The sequence below is a fragment of the Dermacentor variabilis genome, chromosome 5 (genome assembly GCF_050947875.1).
Source record: "Dermacentor variabilis isolate Ectoservices chromosome 5, ASM5094787v1, whole genome shotgun sequence".
Lineage (NCBI taxonomy): Eukaryota > Metazoa > Arthropoda > Arachnida > Ixodida > Ixodidae > Dermacentor > Dermacentor variabilis.
In genome coordinates, this window is record NC_134572.1 from 192,691,095 (window position 1) to 192,714,361 (window position 23,267).

The following is a 23,267-nucleotide window of genomic DNA, read 5'->3' on the forward strand; positions in this document are numbered from 1 at the left end:
TAAACCAACTTCGATATGCTTATCAATGGCCACAAGGCCACTGCTCTAGTCGACACAGGAGCCGACTACCTTGTCGTCAGTGGACCATTCACCACTTAGCTGAGGAAAGAAAAGACTGAATGGCAAGGCTCTGAAATATGGATAGCTGGAGATAAATTAATAATGCCGGCTGAAGCCTGCGCACCAAGAATCATGGTTCATAACCAGACAAATCCAGCAAGCTTCGTAATGTTGCAGCATTGCTTGCAGGACGTTATCCTTAGCCTGGACTTCCTAAGCCAACAAGGCACAGTAATCCAAGATCCAAGTCAACAATGCTGTACACTGACCAAGCGATACCACGGGATAGGACCCTCAGTTACTGTGTCATAAATGAACCCGAAGATCAAGTCAGCATCCGTCCTTGCTCCAGCGTCGCCATTTCTGTTGGCACCAAATCTCCCTCAGATGTAGATGGCGTCGTTGAATGCAACTGACACCTGCTGCTCGATTGCTAAATTTGCATTGCAAGGGGATTCACTCGGTTGCACGGAAGAAAAGCGAAGGTGATCCTGACAAACTTCAGCCAGGAACACAAGCACCTCAACAAAAGCATGACAACTGCATTTATAGAAGAAAATGTGGAAGCAAGCACTAACTTTGTCTTCTTAGATACCACCACACCTACCTTGACAGCCTCTATTTCCCAAACCAACTTTCAATGTCGATGGAAGTCTTCCATACATAAAAAGGAACAGCTCTAAAGACTCCTACAACAAAAGTTCGACAAACACGAAAAACATGATAAAGAACAATGGGGCGGTCAAGCCCATGATGACACTTTCTTGCCAATTCTTGTGAAAGAGAATTGCAGTGACTTACGCCTGGATAAATAATGTTGCCCTGTGTCAGCATATTACACTTATGCACACTTTAATGTGCCACAGTATAAGTGCATTCCTATTAGGCATCCTGGCTACAGACATGACAGGAAGTTGCGCAGGCAGCACTGAATGGTTTGCAAAGGGCAAATAACACGTCAACTAGTGCTGCAAGGATTTCTAATTTCAGTGCTCACTACATGGCTTGATAGTGCAGGTGAGTGCAATTTTGTGAAAACTTCACATTGGGTGATTAAGTTGAAGCTATACGTGTAAACTTTGGTAAGTCAGCTGGTAAAGACTCCTCATCCCATGTGCACCTTGTTGCGACCTGTGCCCCAACAGGCTGCATTCCCCACACTTGTACAATGCTTCTTGAGCTGACACAGTTGACTTCCATTAATTCGGCTCCAGCTAATCCGATTTTTCAGTTATTTGTTCCAGACTGAAGATCCCGGCATGTACCCATACATTTCTATGGCCCAGACTTTCGCTGTTTGAATCTCAAAACTGGCCTTCGCCGAATAATTCAAACATAACTAATCAGCTTCACTGCAATACAGCGCTGTTATGCGGTGAAGCATATCAAAAATTCAAGGGGCCACTGTCACAGGACAAAGTATGTGTTCCTTAACTACACACGCATGTGTGTGCCATCTCTGGTCACATTAAAAGCACCTAGATGCTAAATAAGCATACTGGCAGCCATTCAAAGCTGCTTCTGACACTTCTGTTGCGATTTGAGTCCTCGTTTCACCCACTATGTATGTCTCGTATGCGAGATCGTTAATTGGGCCCGGTCATCATGATCATAAGCCCATTTTATGTCCACTGCAGGACAAAGGCCTCTCCCTGCAATCTCCAATTACCCCTGTTCTGCACCAACCAATTGCAACTAGCACCCGCGAATTTCCTAATGTCATCGCACCACCTAGTCTTCTGCCGTCCTCTACTGCGCTTTCCTTCTCTTGGTACCCATTCTGTAACACTAATGGTCCAACGGTCATCTAACCTGTGCATTACATGACCTGCCCAGGGTCATTTTTTTCTCTTAATGTCAATTAGAGTATCAGCTATACCCGTTTGCTATCTGATCCAAACCGCTCTCTTTTTGTGTCTCAAGGTTATGTCTAGGATTCTTCGTTCCATTGCTCTTTGTGAGTTCCTAAACTTTTTCGCAAGCTTCTTTGTCAGTCTCTAAGTTTCTGCCCCATATGTCAGCACCGGTAAAATGCACTGATTGTACACCTTCCTTTTCAATGATAATGGTAAGCTTCCAGTCAGGAGCTGACGATGTCTGCTGTATGCGATCCAACCCATTTTTATTCTTCTATGAATTTCCTTCTCTTGATCAAGGTTCCCCGTAATTAATTGACCGAAGTAAATGTACTTCTTCACAGACTCTAGAGGCTGACTGGTGATCCTGAACTCTTGTTCCCTTGCCCGATTATTCATCGTTATTTTTGTCTTCTGCATATTAATCTTCAGCCCAACTATTGCACTTTCTCTGTTAAGGTCCTCAATCATTTGTTGTAACTCGTCTGCATTGTTGCCGAATAGAACAATGTCATTGGCAAACCAACGGTTGCTGAGATATTCGCCATCGATCCTTACTCCAAAGCCTTCCCCAGTTTAATAGCTTGAATGCTTCTTCCAAGCATGCAGTGAATAGCATTGGAGAGATTGTGTCTCCCTGCCTGACCCTTTCTTTATGGGGCCTAGTATGTGTGCCTTAATTACACACACTTGCACACACGGCACACTGAGAAGGGAGAAAACCCATCTGTGTTGTGGGGAAGCTAGCGAAAAGGAAGGTGGCAAGATGAAGAAACTTGGAAAGTCAACGAAAAATTTAGAGTGAATAAAAGAGCGAGGGTCTACATAAAACTCTGAGGGCCTGCCAGTAAACTTATTAGGCATCTCAGTGCTCGTACTGTGACTGGAGATGGCTCATATGCATATATAAATTAAGAAACACATGCTATATCCCGCAGCGTCACCTCCTCCTCCTTAATGTGTTTCACTGCAAAACACAACAGTGATGCGGCAAAGCTAACTTTAAAAGGCTAATTTTAAATTTAATTAGTGTCGGTGGAGTTTTTCAATACTTTTCAACTGGTCATGAAACTTCCCCGTAACGCTGTGGGAGAGCTTCATATAGTGCCTGCAGTGGATGCACTGCAGCGCCGACGCAAATAGAAAGTGGACTAGAGCGGACGCCGAACGGATGCCACAAGCATTCTAAGCATATGCTTGCTATTGTGCAAGGGACGATTGCCTGTATTGGCGTGTGAATATTGTCGAAAAAATGTGCAAATCACTGCCCTGTATGTGTAAACTGTTCAGAAACTTAAACGTTAACAATTTCCAAACAACTACAACGCCTTGTTTCATTTCCAGGTTCAATTGCATTCGCAACAGTGGCTTAATTCATAATTCAAATTGCAAACATGGGGTACCCCATCTTTAGAAACTGACTACAGAGCAAATTAACATCGCACTTTCATGTAATTGTGCATAAGAAAACCTCCGCTTCAAACTAACAAAGCCAACTGATTACTAAAATAATTTTGAAATTATTGAATGTATTACTAATTATTGTTAAACCATTACTAATTATACTAAACTAATTATCAACAAATTACTAGTCCCAACTAATTACTAAACTAACAAAGCTAACTAACTGACTAACCAAATAGGTAATTAGTAAACTAATTATCAAGCTAATAATTACCTGAACTAACCAACTAATCTAACAACTACATTAACTCAATATGAGTACCACAACAAGATACAATAACAAAACCAACTCAACCATAAACTAATTACAAGGTAATTAACAAAACAAATTAACACATCAAACAACGCTAACCAACTGATTAACTAAGTTACGTAGCTGGAATGACAAAATTATTCACTAATCTATAATAAGCAAATATAATTAACTTGATAATCAACTAATCTAACACACTGATCCAGCTAACCAGATGTAAGTGACGTATCCAACTAACTAATCAGACAAAGTGCAAATACAGACACCGGAAGAAAGTTTGTACAAGGAAGGCTACTAGTGGGGGAGGGGACCATGTCAATCATAAAATGGTGCCGTGTGTAACTTAAACACAAATGCATTGCACATTAAATTTTTTTTCCAAAAGTTCCCCGTTGCACGCTCACTCTACAAACATGCTGAAATAAACATGAGAGAGGCACCTTTCCTCGCGAAAGATTTGTATGATCATGCAGCCCGACCATCTGACGCTGGAGATTGTTCACCTACTTATGCCAGCGTCTCTGGTGTCACCTTTTGTCCCTATATGAAGCTTTTGGGGGAAGTTTCATGATAAAATGAAAAGTACTGAAGGATCTTGGCGCCGTGTCCCGGCATTCTTTCAGTCCGTTGTTTAATGTCCGTTGTTTGGCTGGATAATTCTACTAGTTCCGTTGATCCCGTCAGGGTCAAATTAAGAAAGGTCAACTATATTTCATTCCCATTCTTTAATCAGCTTATCCCACCACCATGATAGCTAACTAAAGAAAGCAACATACTACACTCACAGACTACTCTTTGTTGCAATGAAGGGAAACCTACAGAGGCAAACAGCACACAAAGTGGGAATGTTCCTGAAAAAATTACCCACTTTTTATCCACATTAGCTTAAACTGGGGAAAAGAAAATGTAAATGCCTTATTTACAACAGCAAACTCTAACAAAATGCACAATTTACTGTTAAACTTGATTTATTTTCCTACTTTTCTCCTCTGGTGTGTGAGCAAATGTGAAACCGTCGCAAGTGGAAGCTGCACCAATTTAGCAACTGTTCCAAGAAACTGAAAGCACTGTCCAACTCCACCGAACTACTTGGTGCAGTAAAACATGTGCAGAAGCATGGATCTTCTCGTTGCTACATTGCCAGAGGAAGCTGTCCGCAAGTACAGTCATCACTTTGAAAGAAGCCTGACCCTACAAAGACAATCAAATCTGGATTCTCAGGAACATTTATCAGTTGAAGAATCATTTGTCTTAAACCTGTAATTGAACTCATTCTAGTCTGAAGCATTCATTCTACCAAATGAGCTAAACCGGAGGCAAGTAGGTGGTAGGGCAAAATCAAATTATTAATTTAACATTGTAACTGTCAGAACATGCAAAAGCACAATGTATTCTGTGAAAATCTGCAAGGCGTAGGCTGTTACATAAATTGGAAAGTTGTCGTTGACCTGGAAAAGTAGCACAACTTAGCAGTTTCACGAAAAGAAAACATAGGGGTGCCAGGAGTATGTGACTCTTCTGGCTAAACTGGCAGCTTGTCTAAATTCGGAACACTTCTGGACACACATTCCTAGCTCATTTCATTCAGAAAAATATCAAGTATGTCTCATTTGTGGGTATTCCTGAATGGTGGCGACACACTTGATTGCAATGCTGAAACAAGGCATGCGCCAGGTCTTCCCTAAACAATGACAGATGGTGCCATGATTCTTATTTACACAATGCTAAGCCCATAGTTCAACTCCAAGCTGTGCTTGGACATAGCAGCCAAGGAGGAGTGCACACCTTCGTGGAGAGGCACTGCTGGAAGTCCTGCTGCATGGTCTCCATGGCAACCCGATCCTGAGGCCTCTTGGGTCCGCTGAGCGAGGGAACCACGGTGGCCAGGTCCAGTTCAACCACCTGCACAAACAGGAGACAGAGTGGCAGCACACGGGACGAGTTCAACAAGGGTTCAGTAGCAGAACTGATAGTTGGGCGAGTTGGTACGAATTCAAAGTAAAATATTTTTGCGCGCACAATTGACAAGGACAGCGCTCGTGTCTCCCCTTCACTGTGTCCTTGTCAATGGTGCGCGCAAAAATATTTTACTATCAAAGGGTTCAGTACACCAAGCTGGCAAGATATTGTTCCGCACTCTTGCGAATGGTGTAAAAACACAGGATGGAAGAGCCTCTACGTGTCCATTCCTTTTTCTCGACTCTAGTGTTTTCTGCACCAGTCGTAAGCCCATCCCAACTCACTTAGCCCTCTAAAGCTGCAGTTTGGTCTTTGTTTTCACGCCACTTTACACAAAAAAAAAAATCAGTGTGAAGTTGTTTCCTCCTTCAGTTGAGTCTTTAATAAAAAGGCAGCACATTTCCTCCTTCAGTTGAGTCCTTAATAAAAAAGCAGCACACTGCACCAGAACAAAAGAATGATTGTTCAGTTGCCATGGTTAGAGCACAACTCCTTTTGGGATACAATGTACTTAAGCACAGCATGCATCACTTTCAGGGGCAGTGTGACACGCAAGTTGTACAGTGCAAGCTGAAGATGAATAACAGGAACTAAGTGTAAACTGAATACAGTCAAACTTGTTATAATGAAGTCACATCCGACACAACAATATTTTTGTAATATCAAATATTCGTTATAATCATCTATTCATTACATGTGGATATTGATATCTAGAGTGGAACCTCATTTAGACATTTAACAAGGAACTGTAGAAAAAAAGAAACGTAACAGCTGGGAAAACACAACAGTGAGGAAGGTAACAAATTGCCACAGCAATATCAGAAGTGGCTCTGAATGACTGCCAGTACAGTTATTAGATATTATTGCAGTACATTTATTACAGTATAGTTATTACAGTACAGTTATTAGATGGACTAACGATCGTGTACTTCTGGCATTTCAGGGTGGGACAACGGGCAGGGATGGCTACTCATGGCTTAACCATGAGTAGGTATACATTTATTGTCTTCGTAGCAACGTGCAAGAGAATGTGCCTCTGTAACGCTAAATTTACATGACCGCTGCTTTCCAGTCCAACATAACATGCGGGAACATTACAGAATGGCGATGTATCAAATCGGAACATAATACACAGGAGACAATGGGCTTTAGGACAAGAGAAATAAAATGCGATGTAGCAGCCGGGAAAACGCGACAGTGAGGAAAGTATCCATGCTGTTTCACTGCACATCAATGTTAATTATATTGAGACATCAATCAGATGGAAGACAGAGATTTTGGTGTGTTGCAGATATTCACAGGATATCCACATTAAACGTCCTGACTGGGGGTCACCAACTACAGTACATAGCAGGTCAACTAGTGATCGTGAGAGTAGACAATGGGGAGCATAACCTACTGCTGTGCAGACTGTTTCAAGGACCGAGAATGAAGTAGCAGCCACAGCCAACAAAAGTGCAGCTATGGTGGAAGTGAAACAGCCCACATTGGAAATGTGCTCCCAGCCAGTGTTTTGCATGGCATGAAAATAATTTTTTGGACTGGTGGACAGAGTGAGGACAGTGAACGAGGCCTTGCTAACAGGGGTGTGCGAATAGTGATTTTTGAGACCAAATCGAATACGCATTGAATAGTGCCTGAAGCAAGTTAAATTTATTCGAATATCGAACAGTTTTTGAATGATGAACAGCCGCTATCACAATTAGTATAAAGCGATGTTGACACACTAGCATTCCTAAAGTTATTAAGTTTGTGCTACTACATGTGTAATAGGGTGTATTGAACAGTTCAGATAGCATCTGTTCATAACCGAGAAGGCGGGTGATGCAGAGCAGGAACAGCTGGTTGCCCAAACGGCTCACACTTGTGCTAAGCACTGGCAATCCAGCTGGCCCACTGGTTGCACTGCAGGCATGGAACAGACGATCTGGCTGGCCTTGTCCTTGTGCTCTTCTTCTTCATTACACATGGTATGTTATGAAGCATTGTTTATTGCAAGCACAAATAAAGCATTAGGGGCAAACAAGTAGCTTCTTCGCAGGCACAGGACCCTTCAGGGAGTGCTAATGATTACTGTATAGTCTGTAAAGTATGGCTACCTAAGCGATGCAGCCTGCTACACTACACAAGTTCTCATGCTTTGTACATATATACTAGGTCCACAGGGATAAAAATTTCATCGTACTTTTGCTCCAATTTTATGTTTAATTGGGCGCAGTTGACATATCTAAATACTTCAAAAGTATTCAGAAAATAATAGCATTTACGAGGGGTGTTCAATAAAGATTTCCCCCGCCTCACTTCTATTTATTGCAGGATGCTGAAACTGCGCATGTGTAATGACATAAGTCATTATAGGTCACGTGCCAATGTGTAACTCCGAACTAATAACGGTGTTTCTTTTACAGGTGCTGAAGTGGTGTGAGGTGTGATAATGAATGCCGTGGAATACAGAGCAGTCATCAAGTTCCTGTACTTGAAAGGCCGCACTCCAAGGGTTCAATGAGATAAAAGTGATTTAAGGGGACAATTCCCCATCATATGAGGTAGTAAAGAACTGGCATCGTCAATTCAGATGTGGTTGAACTACAGTGGAAACGGCTCCAATTGCAGGGCGATCCCACTTTGCTATCGATGAACACACCATCCAGCAAGTGGAGGCGACCATTTTGGAAAATCGCCGCATAACCGTTCGAGATCTAGCCCAAAATGTCAAGATTACTGTGGGGTCCGTTGAAAAAACTAATTCAGGACCATCTTCATATGCGTAAGGTATCCGCTCGCTGGGTTCCCTGGCTGCTCACACCTTTCCAAAAGCAGGAACGAGTCAAATGCTCCCAGGCTCTTTTGACCACGTGCCATGGAAACCAGGAGGACTTTTTCAGCAGACTGATTACACAGGATGAAAGCTCGGTCCATCACTATGATCCGGAGATTAAAGTCCAGTCGATGCAATGGAAGCACTTGGACTCACCGCCTCCAAAGAAGGCACGCGCCCAGCCCTCGGTGGGCAATGTCATGCTCAGTCTTTTGGGACCAGCACGGAGTAGTCCCGATGGATTTCTTAGCAAAGGGTGCCACGATTACTGGGGCATACTATGCTTCACTGCTGCGGAAATTGCGGGAAGCCATCAAAAGCAAGAGACGTGACATGCTCACCAAAGGTGTCTGCCTTCTGCAAGACAATGCCCCAGTTCACAACTCACATGTTGCCCAGATGGAAGCACGCTGCTGCGGCTTTGAAATTCTACCGCATCCCCCTTATTCACCTGACCTCGCACCATCAGACTTCCACCTCTTTCGAACAATGAAGTAATATTTGAAGGGCAAGCATTTTCCAGATGATGAGACTCTGATTTCTGAAGTCACAACATGGCTTTTGGAGCAACCTGTCGACTTCTACAAGCGAGGTGTTTACAGTTGCATAAAAAGATGGGAGAAGTGTGTGTGCCTGGGTGGCACCTATGTAGAGAAGGACTAATAAATCTGCAAAGTTTCGTTGCTCTCTGTCCACAGGAAGTGGGTAAGGGAAACGTCTATTGAACGCCCCTCGTAAGAACAGTGACTATTCAATTCGAACACCAAATCAAACAGCACACTATTCGATTCATTATTCGAAAGTTGCAAATATTTGCACACCCCTACTTGCTAAACCATGTTTAGCAGTGGTTCCTGGAGCTGTTCATGGGTATTGGCCCGATGAAGCGAAGGTACAGCATAAGGAGTCAGGCCAGTTGCAGATGCCATGGGGTGGGTAAGACATGCTTCCCTGAAAGAAGGCTTGATTGTCTCGAAGATACAGGCATCACTGCGAGAACACATCGACCCTCTGACTCGGCATGCCTGTGTGTGGCATTAGTGGTCAATTATGTTTCTGCATGGATCCTGGGAGGGTACATGGACCTCAAAACAAGAGCAATTTCAGCTAAATTAAATTGTGGAATTAATGCCCTGAAATTGCACACCGAGTAATAAGGGCTAAGGATTACTTTTGACCATTCCTTAGCTTGCACCCCACACATGGCACACAAGCATTTTGACATTCTCATCGGAATGCAACGGCTAGGACGTTGTGTTCAGCAGCGCAGCACCACAGACGCCACTGCACCACCACGTTAGGTGCAGCTACCATGCAGAGAAATAGCTGAAGAAAGTTTAGAAATCCTCGTCAGAGAATCAGTTCTGACCAGGTTTTCTAAATTAGAGAGATCCACTACTTCAAGATTGCATCTTGCCGTTACAGTACCTAATGGGCCATATCATCAGAATGCCTCTTTAGATTAGATCCTCGGGTTTTACGTGTCAAAACCACCATCTGATTATGAGGCACGCCATAGTGGGGGGCTACAAAGTAATTTTGACCACTTGGCGTTCTTTAACGTGCCCCCAATGCATGGGACATGGGTGTTTTTGCATTTTGCCTCCATCGAAATGAGGCCACCACGTCTAGGATTTGATCCTGCAACCTCCTGCTTAGCAGCGTAACACCATAGCCACTAAGCCACCGCAGCAGGTGCCTCTCTACAAGATCTCTGTTCAAGTTCACCGTAGCAGCACCAGAAATATAGATTCTCTCCAAAGGGGAAAGGCTATATGTGGGACATGAACACTGAGCCTTGTGGCCCCATACAAAGTGTGCATGGAGGATGGGAAACAACTCGGAATGAACCGTCTGAACTTAACATCAGACTTAACACAGGCTGGGGCACTTCACATTAGACAAAGTGGCCGAAAAGTAGTGCTTACTGCTTGTGCATGATCGTACTACATCGAGCCGCATTCATCGGAGGCTAACGCTCAGAGATATTGCCTACATTTTCGCACCCAGTCCCTATGGTCATTGCGAGAGTACAGAGAAGCCACGGGACACTTTTCCTTTCACGGCATGTTACGAGGAGCCATCTTTCTGCGGTGATGTGCTAGCAGTGCCCATAGTGTTTTCGATCGTGGCGCTTCCTGTGCCACTTGAGACTGGGTGTTTGTGTAGTGTTGGGTGCTGCTCGAACCAACCCTTTGTTTTAAAACGGGTACAGGGCAACATACAAAGGAAGAAACAAGCCGAGCCTTTGTATGTTAGGCTGTACCAGTTTTAGAATACAATACCAACTCGCCCAATCGGCGACCCTGGTTAACCCTTTGTTAACGTGATGTAGTTTGATGTACACGACCTCAGGTGTGATGGTGACCAAGTGACACCAACACAAGTGACAAAGGCAGTTTGCAACCCAAACAGGCAGCCTCCAGTCGGGCCTTTCTTGAATTCAACTCGTTTGTTCTCAGCCCTTGGTTATCCCAATTGGACTTAGACAATAGTGCAATACTTTTAGCGCAGAGCTCACTGCCCCTTGCGGTATGAGTGCGTGTGAAGCAACATGGTGCTGTGGCTTGCTAAAGCCAAACCCACAATGGTTGGTACTCCCATGTGTATAAGCATCACCACAACTTTGTGCCCACTGCCGTTACTCAGAACACTTTATAGGTGTCTAAGGATCACAATATTTAGTCCTCTATACAGTCCATTGCACATTGGATATTCCGCATGTATTGAACAATTCCATACAGGGTGGTGGCCCAAGCCTATACATGTAAACCACTTTAATAGTTTCTTGTGTGATGCATGCTAATTTCCATAATGGCAAAAATGTGTGACGCGACTTGTTGCCTCTAGCTTAACATGTTAAATATGTATGATGTCCATGACACTGGCTAGGCTGACTCTCAAGGTAGGCTGTTGCAAATGCCATGAAAGTGGTATTGTTTTCATATTTGAATGCACTGCATAGGCAGTTTTCGGACCATTCTTTTCTTTTGTTAAAATTGGGTAAATACAAATACAATAGAACCTCGTTCATATGTTTAGATAAAAACGCTAGAAAATGTACAAACTGGGAAAATGTACGATCTGAAGTCACTAAAATATTTGACACACTTAATTGTAATTGATGTACAGTCAACGTACAACTTTTTGCAACTTCCTAGGGGCCACAAAAACGTCGAAAGAAAATAAATACATGCTTTTAAATGCCCTCAAAGGCTCAAATCACCACAGCCACGCAGAAATAAATTTAAAGCCCTGCCAATACATGTATTAAGCGCCGTGGTGCTCAGACTATGACAGGAGATGGCGCGTATAACTAAGGAACCCATTTTGTGTCCTGCGACAGTGGCCCCTTTGCACTCTTGGTATGCTTCACCGCAATACATTGCTTGTACTTGACCGCGTAACACCACTGTATTGCGGCGAAGCTGACTTCCAGAACCTTGGCATGCTGTTTACACTTTGACACCATCAGCAAGGATGAGGAAGGTGGAGTCAGCGCAATTGCAGACTGCGGTGAATCCTCTAAGTGAAAAACATGGCACCAAACAGCAGAAAGCTTGATAGCGAATGCTGAAGATGTTAGGCCTTGCGATAGCACAGAATGGCTACTACGACTGCCTGTGGATTGGTGCGCGAGAGCGCTGGTTCGAAGCTGCAAGATAATCAAAATAGTGGCAGTGGTGAATTCACTTAAAGGTGTTTTGGATATATTCTCACAGAAATACGTCTGAACAAGTGGCCAGTGAAGGGTTTCAGAGTCTGAAGTTTCAGACATTCTTATACATCGGCTCTATGGGATACGTGGCAGTGCCACAAAGGCATCCAAATTGTCGGGCATGTCCAAAAAATCAATCATTAAAGAGACACTAAAAAGAAAGACGATTTCTTCTGTACCAGCAAATTACCTTTCTACAATATAAAAAGACCACTCTTACCACATTAAGACACTTGGTAAGCCAGAAGAGAAGTACAATAATAGGGTGGCGATGCACCAGCTACGTCATCGATTCTGACAGCGTCTTCCAGGGCCTATTAATTCTTCAGTGGCAGCATAGACGCATTGTGTTCTAAAGAGCACAGATTGAACATGGCTAGTTTCGGGAGCATTTTCTGAGCCAACACAGCCTAAATATGGAAAGATGCTTGAGATCTGTGCCATCACAATGACGTACTGGCGTTGGGGATTCGGCGTAAAATTCAAAAACTTACTTCTCTTGTAAAATCAAATCAAATCAAATCAAATTTATTTCACATTCATACATGATGTAGGCAGCACAGACAAAAAGCCAAAATCGATTTGGCTTGACAAAGGTCTGCACCCTTTCCAAAATTTCTGTACAAAATAAAGGAAAACAAATTAGCAACAGCAATGAAACATTGTTAGGTAGCATTATACAATGGCAAGAGAATAATCCAAATGCACACAATGAAAAGAAAAAGTGTTATTCAAGCAGTTTAATGCAAGGACAATCATTGTTATAAAGGAATAATAATATTAATAATAGACCGAATATTTCAAAATTACCGACAATAGTTTTTCAGCAATGCTTTGTCTGTTCCAACTTATTAAGTGTTTTGGTTCAGTGTGCCTTCAACTCTATATGTAATGCGAAACGTTACGTGAATCACTGCAGCACAAGATGTCGACTTGCAACAAGCCCAAGCAGCCTGGGTCACACACAATACACATTGTCTATTTGCGACTTCGGCAAGCTTACGTTTACACTTGTGGAATTTGGCCTGGGTAAGCAGCTTCTTTAAGTGGGGCATTTTGATGGAAATTTTGGCATGCTCACTTGGCTCAAATCATGCCGATGTGGGTCGAGCTGGTGGAGCCGAAGCAACCCGAGATGTGTGTTGTCATTTTCCCATTGCATAGTGTTTTAATATGGCGATGCAAAATGGAGACAAAATTGAGCTGGTGATGTCAAGGGTTTGACAGTGTGTCACGAGTGAAAGGGTTAAACACATGCGGCGAAAGAGGCACGAAGATACATGCGAAGAAACAGATGACAAAGGGTGGCAAAACAAAGAAGAGAGCATCTTTTGGACTCATGATGCATTAAGCGCGTGAAGTATGGGAGCAGAGAAGAAAGAAAGCGAAGGCTGCTGAGTGGGGAATTGCTGACATGGAAGAGGAGCAGGGCAGACGCATCTCAAGCTGTGCTCTGGAGATGGGAAGCAGTGGCTTCGAGGACCATGGACCTGAGAGACCGTGTCTGAGAGTTGGCTGGCAACAGCTCCAGCTCCTGAGCCCTGGCTACAGTGCCTTGGTAGAGCTCCACGGCCTTGGTCTAGCGCCACGCTGCCATAACCGGCTACTTCCCAGTGGCATGGAGGCAACCACCTGGCCACGTCAGCGGCAGAACGCCTGAATGGCCAGGATCGTGTCCTCTGCCACGCTGGTCTCAGCAGGGGATCACAACCTCATGACCCGCAACAGAGGTCAACAACTATGCCGCGTCAAAACCACGCAGGCCAACGTCCTACTCCACACATTGGGCCGACGTGTGACACTACTGGTGACAGTTAAATTTTTAAAAAATTTAATTATGAGGTTTTACGTGCCAAAACCACTTTCTGATTATGAGGCATGCCGTAGTGGAGGACTCCGGGAATTTTGACCACCTGGGGTTCTTTAACGTGCACCTAAATCTAAGTATATGGGTGTTTTTGCATTTCACCCCCATCGAAATGCGGCCGCTGTGGCTGGGATTCGATCCTGCGACCTCGTGTTCAGCAGCCCAACACCATAGCCACTGAGCAACCACAGCGGGTTACTGGTGACAGTAAGAATGTTCCGATTCTTAGTGGCTACTTGTTACTTGATTAGTCGAATCAACGAACAGTACATAGCTAAGGTAGAGTTAGTTTTTGTTGTATACAGCGAAACCTCGTTAAACCGTAGTTGGCCAGAGCTCTGAAACAATGCGTACTAAACAGTAGTGCTACTTAACCAAAATAGCGCGAGATGGCCCACTTACCTGTCAAAAACAAAACTCCAGAGAGAGTGCGATGAAAGGGCAAAGACATGCAGTATTTCTTCACTTCACGCAATGAAAGTGTTTTGTTTGATGCCGTGGCGGCCTAGCAGCGACAACAGCGGCCTCAAACTTACAGAATCTGCGAGCCAGCTTTTCAGCCAGCCCCCCTCTTCTTGGCAAACACTCATATGGCAGATTCCTCATTGGCACTGCATATTCTCTGTGCATGGGTGCAGCAGCGCTGCAGAAGTCGCGAGGCGCCTTTTTCATTGTGGGGTGCTGTTCTCGTCGCAACAACTGCATTCGTGAGGCTGACATAATGCACAACTTCTGCCACTGCCGGGCCTGAATCGCCCGTGCTGTCACTTTCTGTGCCGTCCTCATCGCTGCTGCTAGCTGACACTTTGGCAACAACTGAGGCAACGATGGCAAAAAGTAAAACTTCATAGTCTACATCTTTTCACGGTTGCAGCAGCGCTGCCGAGCAACTTCGCATTCCAAGCGCCACACACCGTAGTCGACAGTGGATCCCTGTCTCGTGCCAATGCCGACTTTTTAGTGCCAAGTTCTATAGCACGAACAATGTCCAATTTTTCTTCTACAATGTTGAAATAATGTTGGTGTTGATGTGGCTTCAGGCGCAAATGCACAGGGCACTTGGAGGCCGTTGTTTCGATCTCTGAGGCCTGTTATTTTGACGGGCCGCCCCCCAATGGTGACGACGCACCGCCATGATTGCGTGACGAAAAGTGGAAACACTACGTGTTAACTGATCTGTACGCAATAACCTGGTACGGTTTACGTGGATACAAAACGCATTGTGTTCAATGGCCGCTGAGTCGGGGATTTGACCTTACTACTTTTAAAACGAAACTACTGTTTAAGCAGGTACAGTTTAATGAGGCTTTACTTTATAGCTAGTTATGGGAGTAATTATTTTTGGGGTGCTTGAGATAAACGTTTTCTAATATGTTTGCATCATGTCTCTGTCTGCTTCCGGAATGCTGAAATTCAGGACACAGTGAAACGTTTTAACAGGTAAATTCATAGTATAGCAATTATAAATTGCTATAATTACTATTGGGAACTAACTATATGCTCCCCCCGCCCCCTAGCGGCAGTGCAGGGAAACAGCTCATCCAGATTCAAGCTTGAAGTGAAAGAGGGCCTCCTATCACAGCATGCGCTGAATGCCTCATAGTTCACAAATTGTCGTGATGCCGCCGTGCACAAGCCCGAAAATGTCAAAAATACAGATGTTGAAAGACTTGTTGCATACCACTATATGTGTCATCACAGTGGAATGACAGCAGTGTATCATTTCAAATTTTCGTAAAACAAGCAGACAATGTGCATCGGAGAGTGACTTCGACAAGTAACTTTGCATTGGGAAAAGGTGACGACTGACACTATACCGGCTTGTTCAAAGCACTTCACTCGGGCCGTCTATCTTCCCAGTAAGCAGAACATTGCTTTCAATATCTTGCTGGTGTTTCAAATCGTGGAGCGTGCTTTGTTTAGGCAAGTACTTGGATAAATTATAGTGATGTGCATTTAAGCTTCACTTAGTCTTGTTAATATACAGCTTTCTGCCTCAGCATTAGTGTTAATAATGCTTTAAGCAGCAGGAATATTCTCACAAATGTACTTTCGTTCGTAGGCACAGTAGCAGGAATGATAAATAACTCGGAAGACCCGAAGTTGATCATGACCCACGTTATGCTGCGAGGCGATATATCGTTGTCATAGCCTATTTTAGTTTAGCAATGCAAGCAGAAGATGCCGTTTTTTTTTTTATTCAACACGGTGAGTTGTCAGTTAATTTGCTCGCAACAATTTAAAAGCAACAGTAAACAGGGCTCGTTTCAGCTTTCAAGTTGAAACTTGTGCACAGCGCCACTAGGTTGCTTTCCGACACTGTGCACGCACCTAAATTCCATTACAACTGGTTCAGTTTGTTTACAAGTCATGCATTTATACTAATACAAGTGACTTTGCCCAAAAGAAAACATTCGTTAAATTTTGGAAGGCTGTTGGAAGAAAGCCAACTTGGTCCGATTGGTAGTTATTCATTTCTCACGTTTCACTTGGGTTTGAGAACTTCTCCGGGCTGCGGAGGTCTGCTGTATTCGCAAGCCTGAGACCTACCTCAAACATTCCGTACTGCAATCATTAATAAGCAGTAGTCATCGAACGCAGATTTCCTTAACACACGTATCAGTTAACCATAAAAAGAAAGATGTGGCCCCGACTCACAAACTGAACTCTCATTTGTTTTTATCCCAAGACACATTGACAAGGTAACATTGCAGTTTTTAGCATCAGTGCAGAATATCCGTATTGAGCTTCTGAAACCAAGACAGACGTTACTGCCTATATATTGTGAGATGCTATATGTGATATATTGCCACATGAGTCACAATGTGGAGTTGCCTATGAAGATCAAATATAGTCAAGTACTGTAGCTGTACCAGTGGAGAAACGCCTCCAACAAGTGCTTGCACTTTTCAGAGGCCCACTACACATGAACATCTCCCTTTTTCAAACCTCTAGCTCGCTTAGAGCTCTTCGTATTTAAAAAAAAAAAGTCTGATGTGGCTTGCTGGGCAGGCTGGACATTGGCACCTGCAGTGCAACAATTTTCACGGTCCGCCAATATCCTCGAGTCCGAACAAAATAACGTAATTGGCAGCAAGGACCCTTTCGGCTTCGGCGAAACACCTCGATTTGATGCCACAAATGAGAAACGCGACACCGAAATACGATGCCTACGATGCCACCAGAGTGAAGTGTGATGCTCACATGGTGCCACCTGCAGCAGGCAGCATTATTGTGAGACAGGCGAGCAAGTATTGTAGAGGAGCTGCTGCGCAGGTGGCTACTGTTCTTGATCATGCATGCCTCGTGCTTTATTCTTATTTAGATGGGATCTAGTGGCCGGAACATACGGTCGCAGTTTGGTGATGTTGACCATTGTTGCCAAAAGATCCGCGTTTTCGGGAAGATACGAACCAGTAAAAAAGGAGTGTAACACTATTGGGTCTTTTCTTTGTGTGTGCTTGTCGATTGTGAACGTTGGTGCTGGAAAAAAGTACATAATAGGATTGTATAAACGAGGCTCTACTGTAATCATTCATTATAACCTGCCATTTTCCCTTAAAATGTTCCTAAGGCAGGCACAATACAGTCGATCCCAGATATATCGAACCCGGATAGATCAAATTATTGCCTATATCGAACTATTGAAAAATCCCCTTGGGAATCCCATGCAAAAGTATAGCACTATTATTTGCATATATAGAACTCCCGTGCACTGACATATTGACGTATCAAACTCCGTGCTGAGCTGCACCCCGGCAAGTGCGCTTCTCCCATCGCATCCCACCCCCGTAAGTGCGCTTTTCCTCACAAAGCTCTCACGATGTTCCCGTGATCTCGCGAGCGCCGCCCCGCACTCTGAGAAAGGGGCGTGTTGGTAAAGGGCACGTAACGAGGAGCACTTGGAGTGCGATTGGGTGTGAAAGGGAAGCGGGAGGGAGAAATCACGCTGACCACAGGCACCCGTTTCCTGTGTTTTGGTTGGCTGACACCACTGGCGCAGCAAGACGAACGAGGTGAGTGCAGCTTGGGCTTGTGGTGGTGTGGAGATGCGGAGCAGTGCGTCTTTTGATTCGCTTTGTTCCTTTTATTCACGAGGCCAATGCAAAGGCTTGAGACTCGTGTGGTGCAGTGCGTTTTTCTTTCCGCTTTTGGCACGTGTTCCGGAGCCATGGCCGTGAAAAAACGGAAGAATTTGGATTTTTCAACAAAGGCGGACATCATTCGACGGGTTGAGGCTGGCGAGAAAATGTCGTCGGTCGCCGCGGCATTCGGAATTCCTCGCAACCCCATGAGTACGATCCTCAATAACAAAGCCGATGTTAAGCTGAAGGCAGTGCAGTCCAGTTGCCCTGGAGCGTGTCATGTGCGCGTCCCAACATTTGACAAGGTTGAGAAGGCATTGTACACCTGGTTTTTCCAGACACGTGCCAAGAACATACCTGTTGACGGCCCAATGCTCATGGAAAAGGCCAAATGGTTTGCTGTGGCCTTCAGAGAAGAAAGCTTCACTGGTGGCACTGGTTGGCAGCAGCGATTTAAGAGTCACTACAGCATCGTCTGAAAGACCCTTTTGGGCGAAAGCGAGGTGACTAGCACAAGTCACATAGAGAAGTGGTTGTCCGAAGAGTGGCCAAATATTTCCCACAGCTTTTCGTCGTCGCAAATATTCAATGCAGATGAGACGGCACTGTTTTGGCAAATGCTCCCAAGCAAGACTCTGCATCTGAAGGGCACTGCATGCCATGGTGGAAAGAACAGCAAAGTGCACGTATCGATTTAGCTTGCTGCAAATATGGATGGGTCACGTAAACTATGACCGTTTGTTATCGGAAAGAGCAGGTTGCCACGCTGCTTCAAGAATGCGAAAGGCCTCCCGGTTCGATACGCGTCCAATAAGAAAGCTTGGATGACACGCGATTTTTTCGTTGAGCGGCTACAGGCGTGGGATGCCAAACTGGAGAAGTCTGGCCGCAAAGTTTGTCTTCTTCTTAGCAATTGTTTGGCCCATCATGTTGTCTGCCCATTAAAGCAGATCACCCTCAAGTTTCTGCTGCCAAACACAACGACAAAACTTCAGCCTCTCGACCAAGGCATTGTGAAAGCGTTTAAGGTTGGGTACAGACAATGACTGGTGCAGAGGCTCCTAATCAACCTTCGATTAGGAATCGAACTCAAGGTGGACCTCCTCGGAACCATTCAAATGCTGGCTCGCGCTTGGAACGACGTGAAGAAAAGCACAATTGTGAACTGCTTTCGCAAAGCAGGCTTTGTGGTAGCTGCAGATGACTGATATCTTGACAGTGAAGACGATGACGGTGGATGCCTGGACAGCGAATTTCACGAGCTCTCAGCATTCCCAGGCATCATCCCAGACGGCGTTACAGTACGCGATTTCGTCAGCGCTGACAACAGCATGCAAGCTGTAGCGGATTGTGCTGATGCGGAGATTGTGGCTGACATCATGGGTGACGAGGACGCAGACTCGAGCAGCGGCGAAGGTTCCGACGAAGAGGACCAACCACCATGCACTGCAGCTGAACTTGCATCAGCTTTCAGCGTCATTCGCCGCTGTTGTGGCACAATGGAAGGAGCTGGCCTTTCTCACTTGGACACTGTCAACAAGCTTGAGGACAGCTTAATGAACTTGATGGTGCAGAAGAAAAAGCAAGCAAAGGACACAGATTTTTTGCTTCCGAAATAAAGAGCTCAAGTCATCGCACTGTGTTTTTGTTTTTTTCGCACCTTGGAGGTACAGATCGGTGTGTTCCTGTTAGTCACGACATCGGGAAACTGCCTTGAGAAGAGTGGAGTTGTTAGAGAAGCTTTTGACATGGACATTTTATATTTCGAATTATCGATATGCAGTCGCCGACCGATTTTCCGGACTCCGAAAATTCGGACATGCCCGATTATTCGGTCAGCTTCGCGGCACCGCCATTCTCCCCATAGACCATAATGTATAACAACTGCCGAAAGTTCGGACACGTTGCAACCTCTCGTCTGATTTTTCGGACACTCCTTGAGCCAACTCGATCAAGAGCATCATGCGCCGACTATGACCGGTGCATAGTTCGACTTGCTGAACGCGATTTTTGTTTTGAACGGAGCCTCCTTGCTGTCCCACGAAGTGGCGCTACTGGAAGTCCCCGCTCATCATCATCGTTTCTGCCTGGTTCGATAGAGTGGCTCTACAGCAGTTCCGGTTTCAGCTTAGTAAGCCGTGTCAAGACAATCTAGCTGCTGATTTGTTTCTTCGCGCACGACGTTGCGAGCAGGCTACGCTTTTCGTTTGTGCGACTGGTGTCGGCACGGTGGTGTTTGCTTTGTGTGCTGTGTCGAGGTTTCGGTGAACCAACGCAGCGTACGGAAACATCGCGTCAAGTGTCTAATGGCGCCGACAGTGCCCGCGCAGACTGCGCTGGGGAATGCCGGCAAACGGCTGCCGGGAGGCCTAAGATTTGTCGCCTTCCGATGTGCTCCCTACTGACGCGGAAAATGTTCTGCCGAGACCTGTGCAGTGGTTGCATTGCGATTCCGGACACCGTCTCATTTGACAGTTTCACAGGTGCCGACACTGCTGTACTGACATGCGCAGAACTCGACGACGGCAAGATCATTCGTCAGGTTTCTGTTGCACCGCCGGACGATGACTCCCAAGTCGGAAGATGACGCACAATGTGCTACGCTGCCGTCGCATGCGGAGCGTGCACAAACAGTGACTGTGCTTTCAACTGCCTATAGTGACCGTACGACCCTCTCCGAGATTCAGGCTTATCTGATTGCGCTAAACAGAACAGCGTGCAACGGTGCCTTCACGATTTCTTCAAGCCTACTGCCGAGCCCGAATAAGCGCGTGGAAATAAAGGATTTCATTTTTTTTTCTTAATCTGCTTTTTCGGACACCTGCTTATTTCGGACACTGCTTATTCGGACATTTCCGCAGTCCCCGTGAGGTCCGAATAAACAGTCGGCGACTGTATCAAACTATTTCGCGATCCCTTTCGAGTTCGATATATCCGGGATCGACTGTATAGGCATTTTTGTCAGGAGATGATGTGTCTCTTCGATGCATTCACTGTCCCCACTGCAGCTGTTGGGGTCGCAATTGGGCTCAGGTGTGTTTGTGTGAATCAGTTAAACCCCTTTCGGGTGCTGTGCACACCATTGCGCACACCAAGAGAGCTGATGAAAATAATGGAATTCAAGACCTATCACACAGATCTCGAGAAACATTTCTTATGTGAGATGTGTTGCAAATTCGAATATTCTTTGTAAAGTGCTTTAATAAAATGAGCTGTAAAGCAGACGGCTGCATGTTTGCTTATAGCGTCAGCATGCCGTCATGTAGTGAGTTCAGTTCTTGAATTGCTTTCCACGATGCTAAAACATCAGGCATATTTTTCAAGTGACTGGATAGGTTGTTTCCAAGTATGCTAGACATGAAATAGTTGATGTCATATCTGACCTCCCTGTAGAGAGTTCTCACATGGAAGTCCATATTCTGCCGACATTGCATAACTCACTAAAGAACTGAAAAAAGGAAAAAAAAAGGATAGAAAAAGGTAACAAACACTGAAGTCGCTCTACAGCTCTTTGCTTTTCACGATGGTGAAAATGCAAGAAAAGCACAGAAACTAATTTTTTTATATACAGGAAATATCTGTGCCTGAAGAGGGGTTAAGCTTGAATTATCAGGTGAGGGCCAACTTCAAGATCCAAATAATGAAGGTTTTCCTCCATAAAACTGTATGAGTGCGAGCAAGAACCTTCAGTCAGGATTAAAGTACTGAGAACCCTCATTACAAAGAAGTGAACGGGATGGCAAAAAAAAATTCTATATAAGCAGTAATTTGATAAAAGAGACTGTAGACTTCCATTAACTCTTTCGCTGTCACGGACGTCCCGGTACGTTATCGCGCTTCCCCCCACCACAGTGTCACTGACGTACCGGTACATTCTCTATCGTGCGTTCAAAATTTCGTGCCTGAGCACAAAGCTGGCGCTCCTGGACTGGCCACGCTATCTGTTGACTCTTTCTACCAGTTCGTATTTTCGCCCCGACCTGTGTTAGTACATGTATTGAAGAGTACGGTGCGACTGCCACTCCCCCCTCTCTCTTTGCTGAGTGGCGCGGTGGCTCCGCGTTCGCTGGATCATGCGTCGCGCGCATGTGGTTATGGGTTCAAGGGTTGTTCTGCCATCTCGGATGGTTTGAAGGTTTTTATTTTTCTTCTGTTGGTGCGTCTGCTACGGCGTGTCAAGTTCAGGCGCATGCGCTGTTGCCTCTCCGAAAAGAGTGACTCGATTGCTGCTTTCGCTGTCTCGCAGCACCCTCGCTTCCGACTTGCAGCAGTAAACGTAAAGCCCTTCGAACTTTTTTTTAGCCTTTTTCTATCTCCCTCTGTATTCTTGATCACACAACGTCCCATTTCTCTCCGTTGTGCAGGCGACTGAAAGCGCATCCTCCCTGCGCGCGGTGGGACCTTCGTCTGCTCATTGGAGCGGTGGCTCTTCCGATTCAGAATACGAACCGAGCTCGGATTCGGACTCGGACAGTCTCATGCGAGGAAGAGATGAGTTCCGCATCGTCAGATACGAATGTTGAAAGGATGTTATAGTCAGGCTGATGATGATGATGTTTACTAACAACAGCTGCAGAACACTGAAATGTGCATATTGCATTGACTATGTTATTTGTATACCAATCATAATCAAAAATAAATTGCTATGTTCATTCCCTGTTATGCTCGTTCCCTGAAACCAAGCCGACACTGGGGTTGCATCACAGCCAGAAAGGTCCAACAGCGAAAGGGTTAATTCAACTCCAGTTAATTAAATTTTTGTATTCATTCAACCTTGACAAAGGTCCTGGCTGGCACCTATGCATTTTTATGGGCTCAAGGTTTCGTTATTTCAATCCTGAAATTTGCCTTGCTGGATAATTCAAACTTGATCAGTCAGCAAGCACGCACCTGACCCCTATGGTGGCCCTAATAACGACCCATTTATTGGCAGCATCTATTCTGGCGGAGCTTATGGAACAGCGAATGCATTGAACACAACAAAAAATCTCCCATCAAAAATGCCCATTTTCGGATTGCCTTAGGAAGATTTTCAAGCATTAACCATAGCTCACGTTGTCTGATTACAGTACCTACCAGATTGTAATACTCACATTCTCTTTCTTTCAAAATAATTGGGCTGAATATTGCCTTCGCGGCGCTATCAAATGTGAAACCAAAACCACCTTTGCAGTGTTCATATGCTTT

General features: G+C 44.9%; 1 protein-coding gene across 3 annotated transcripts in view; it reads right to left on the reverse strand.

Annotated features, from left to right (window-relative positions):
* LOC142583417 (cytoplasmic aconitate hydratase-like) overlaps positions 1 to 23,267 on the reverse strand; it is a 244,026-nt gene that overhangs the window by 158,600 nt on the left and 62,159 nt on the right. For all 3 annotated transcript variants that reach the window (XM_075693876.1, XM_075693874.1, XM_075693875.1), the window contains one exon: positions 5,419 to 5,535. In XM_075693876.1, coding sequence (XP_075549991.1) covers positions 5,419 to 5,535 — 117 coding nt within the window. The remainder of the gene's footprint in view (positions 1 to 5,418; positions 5,536 to 23,267) is intronic.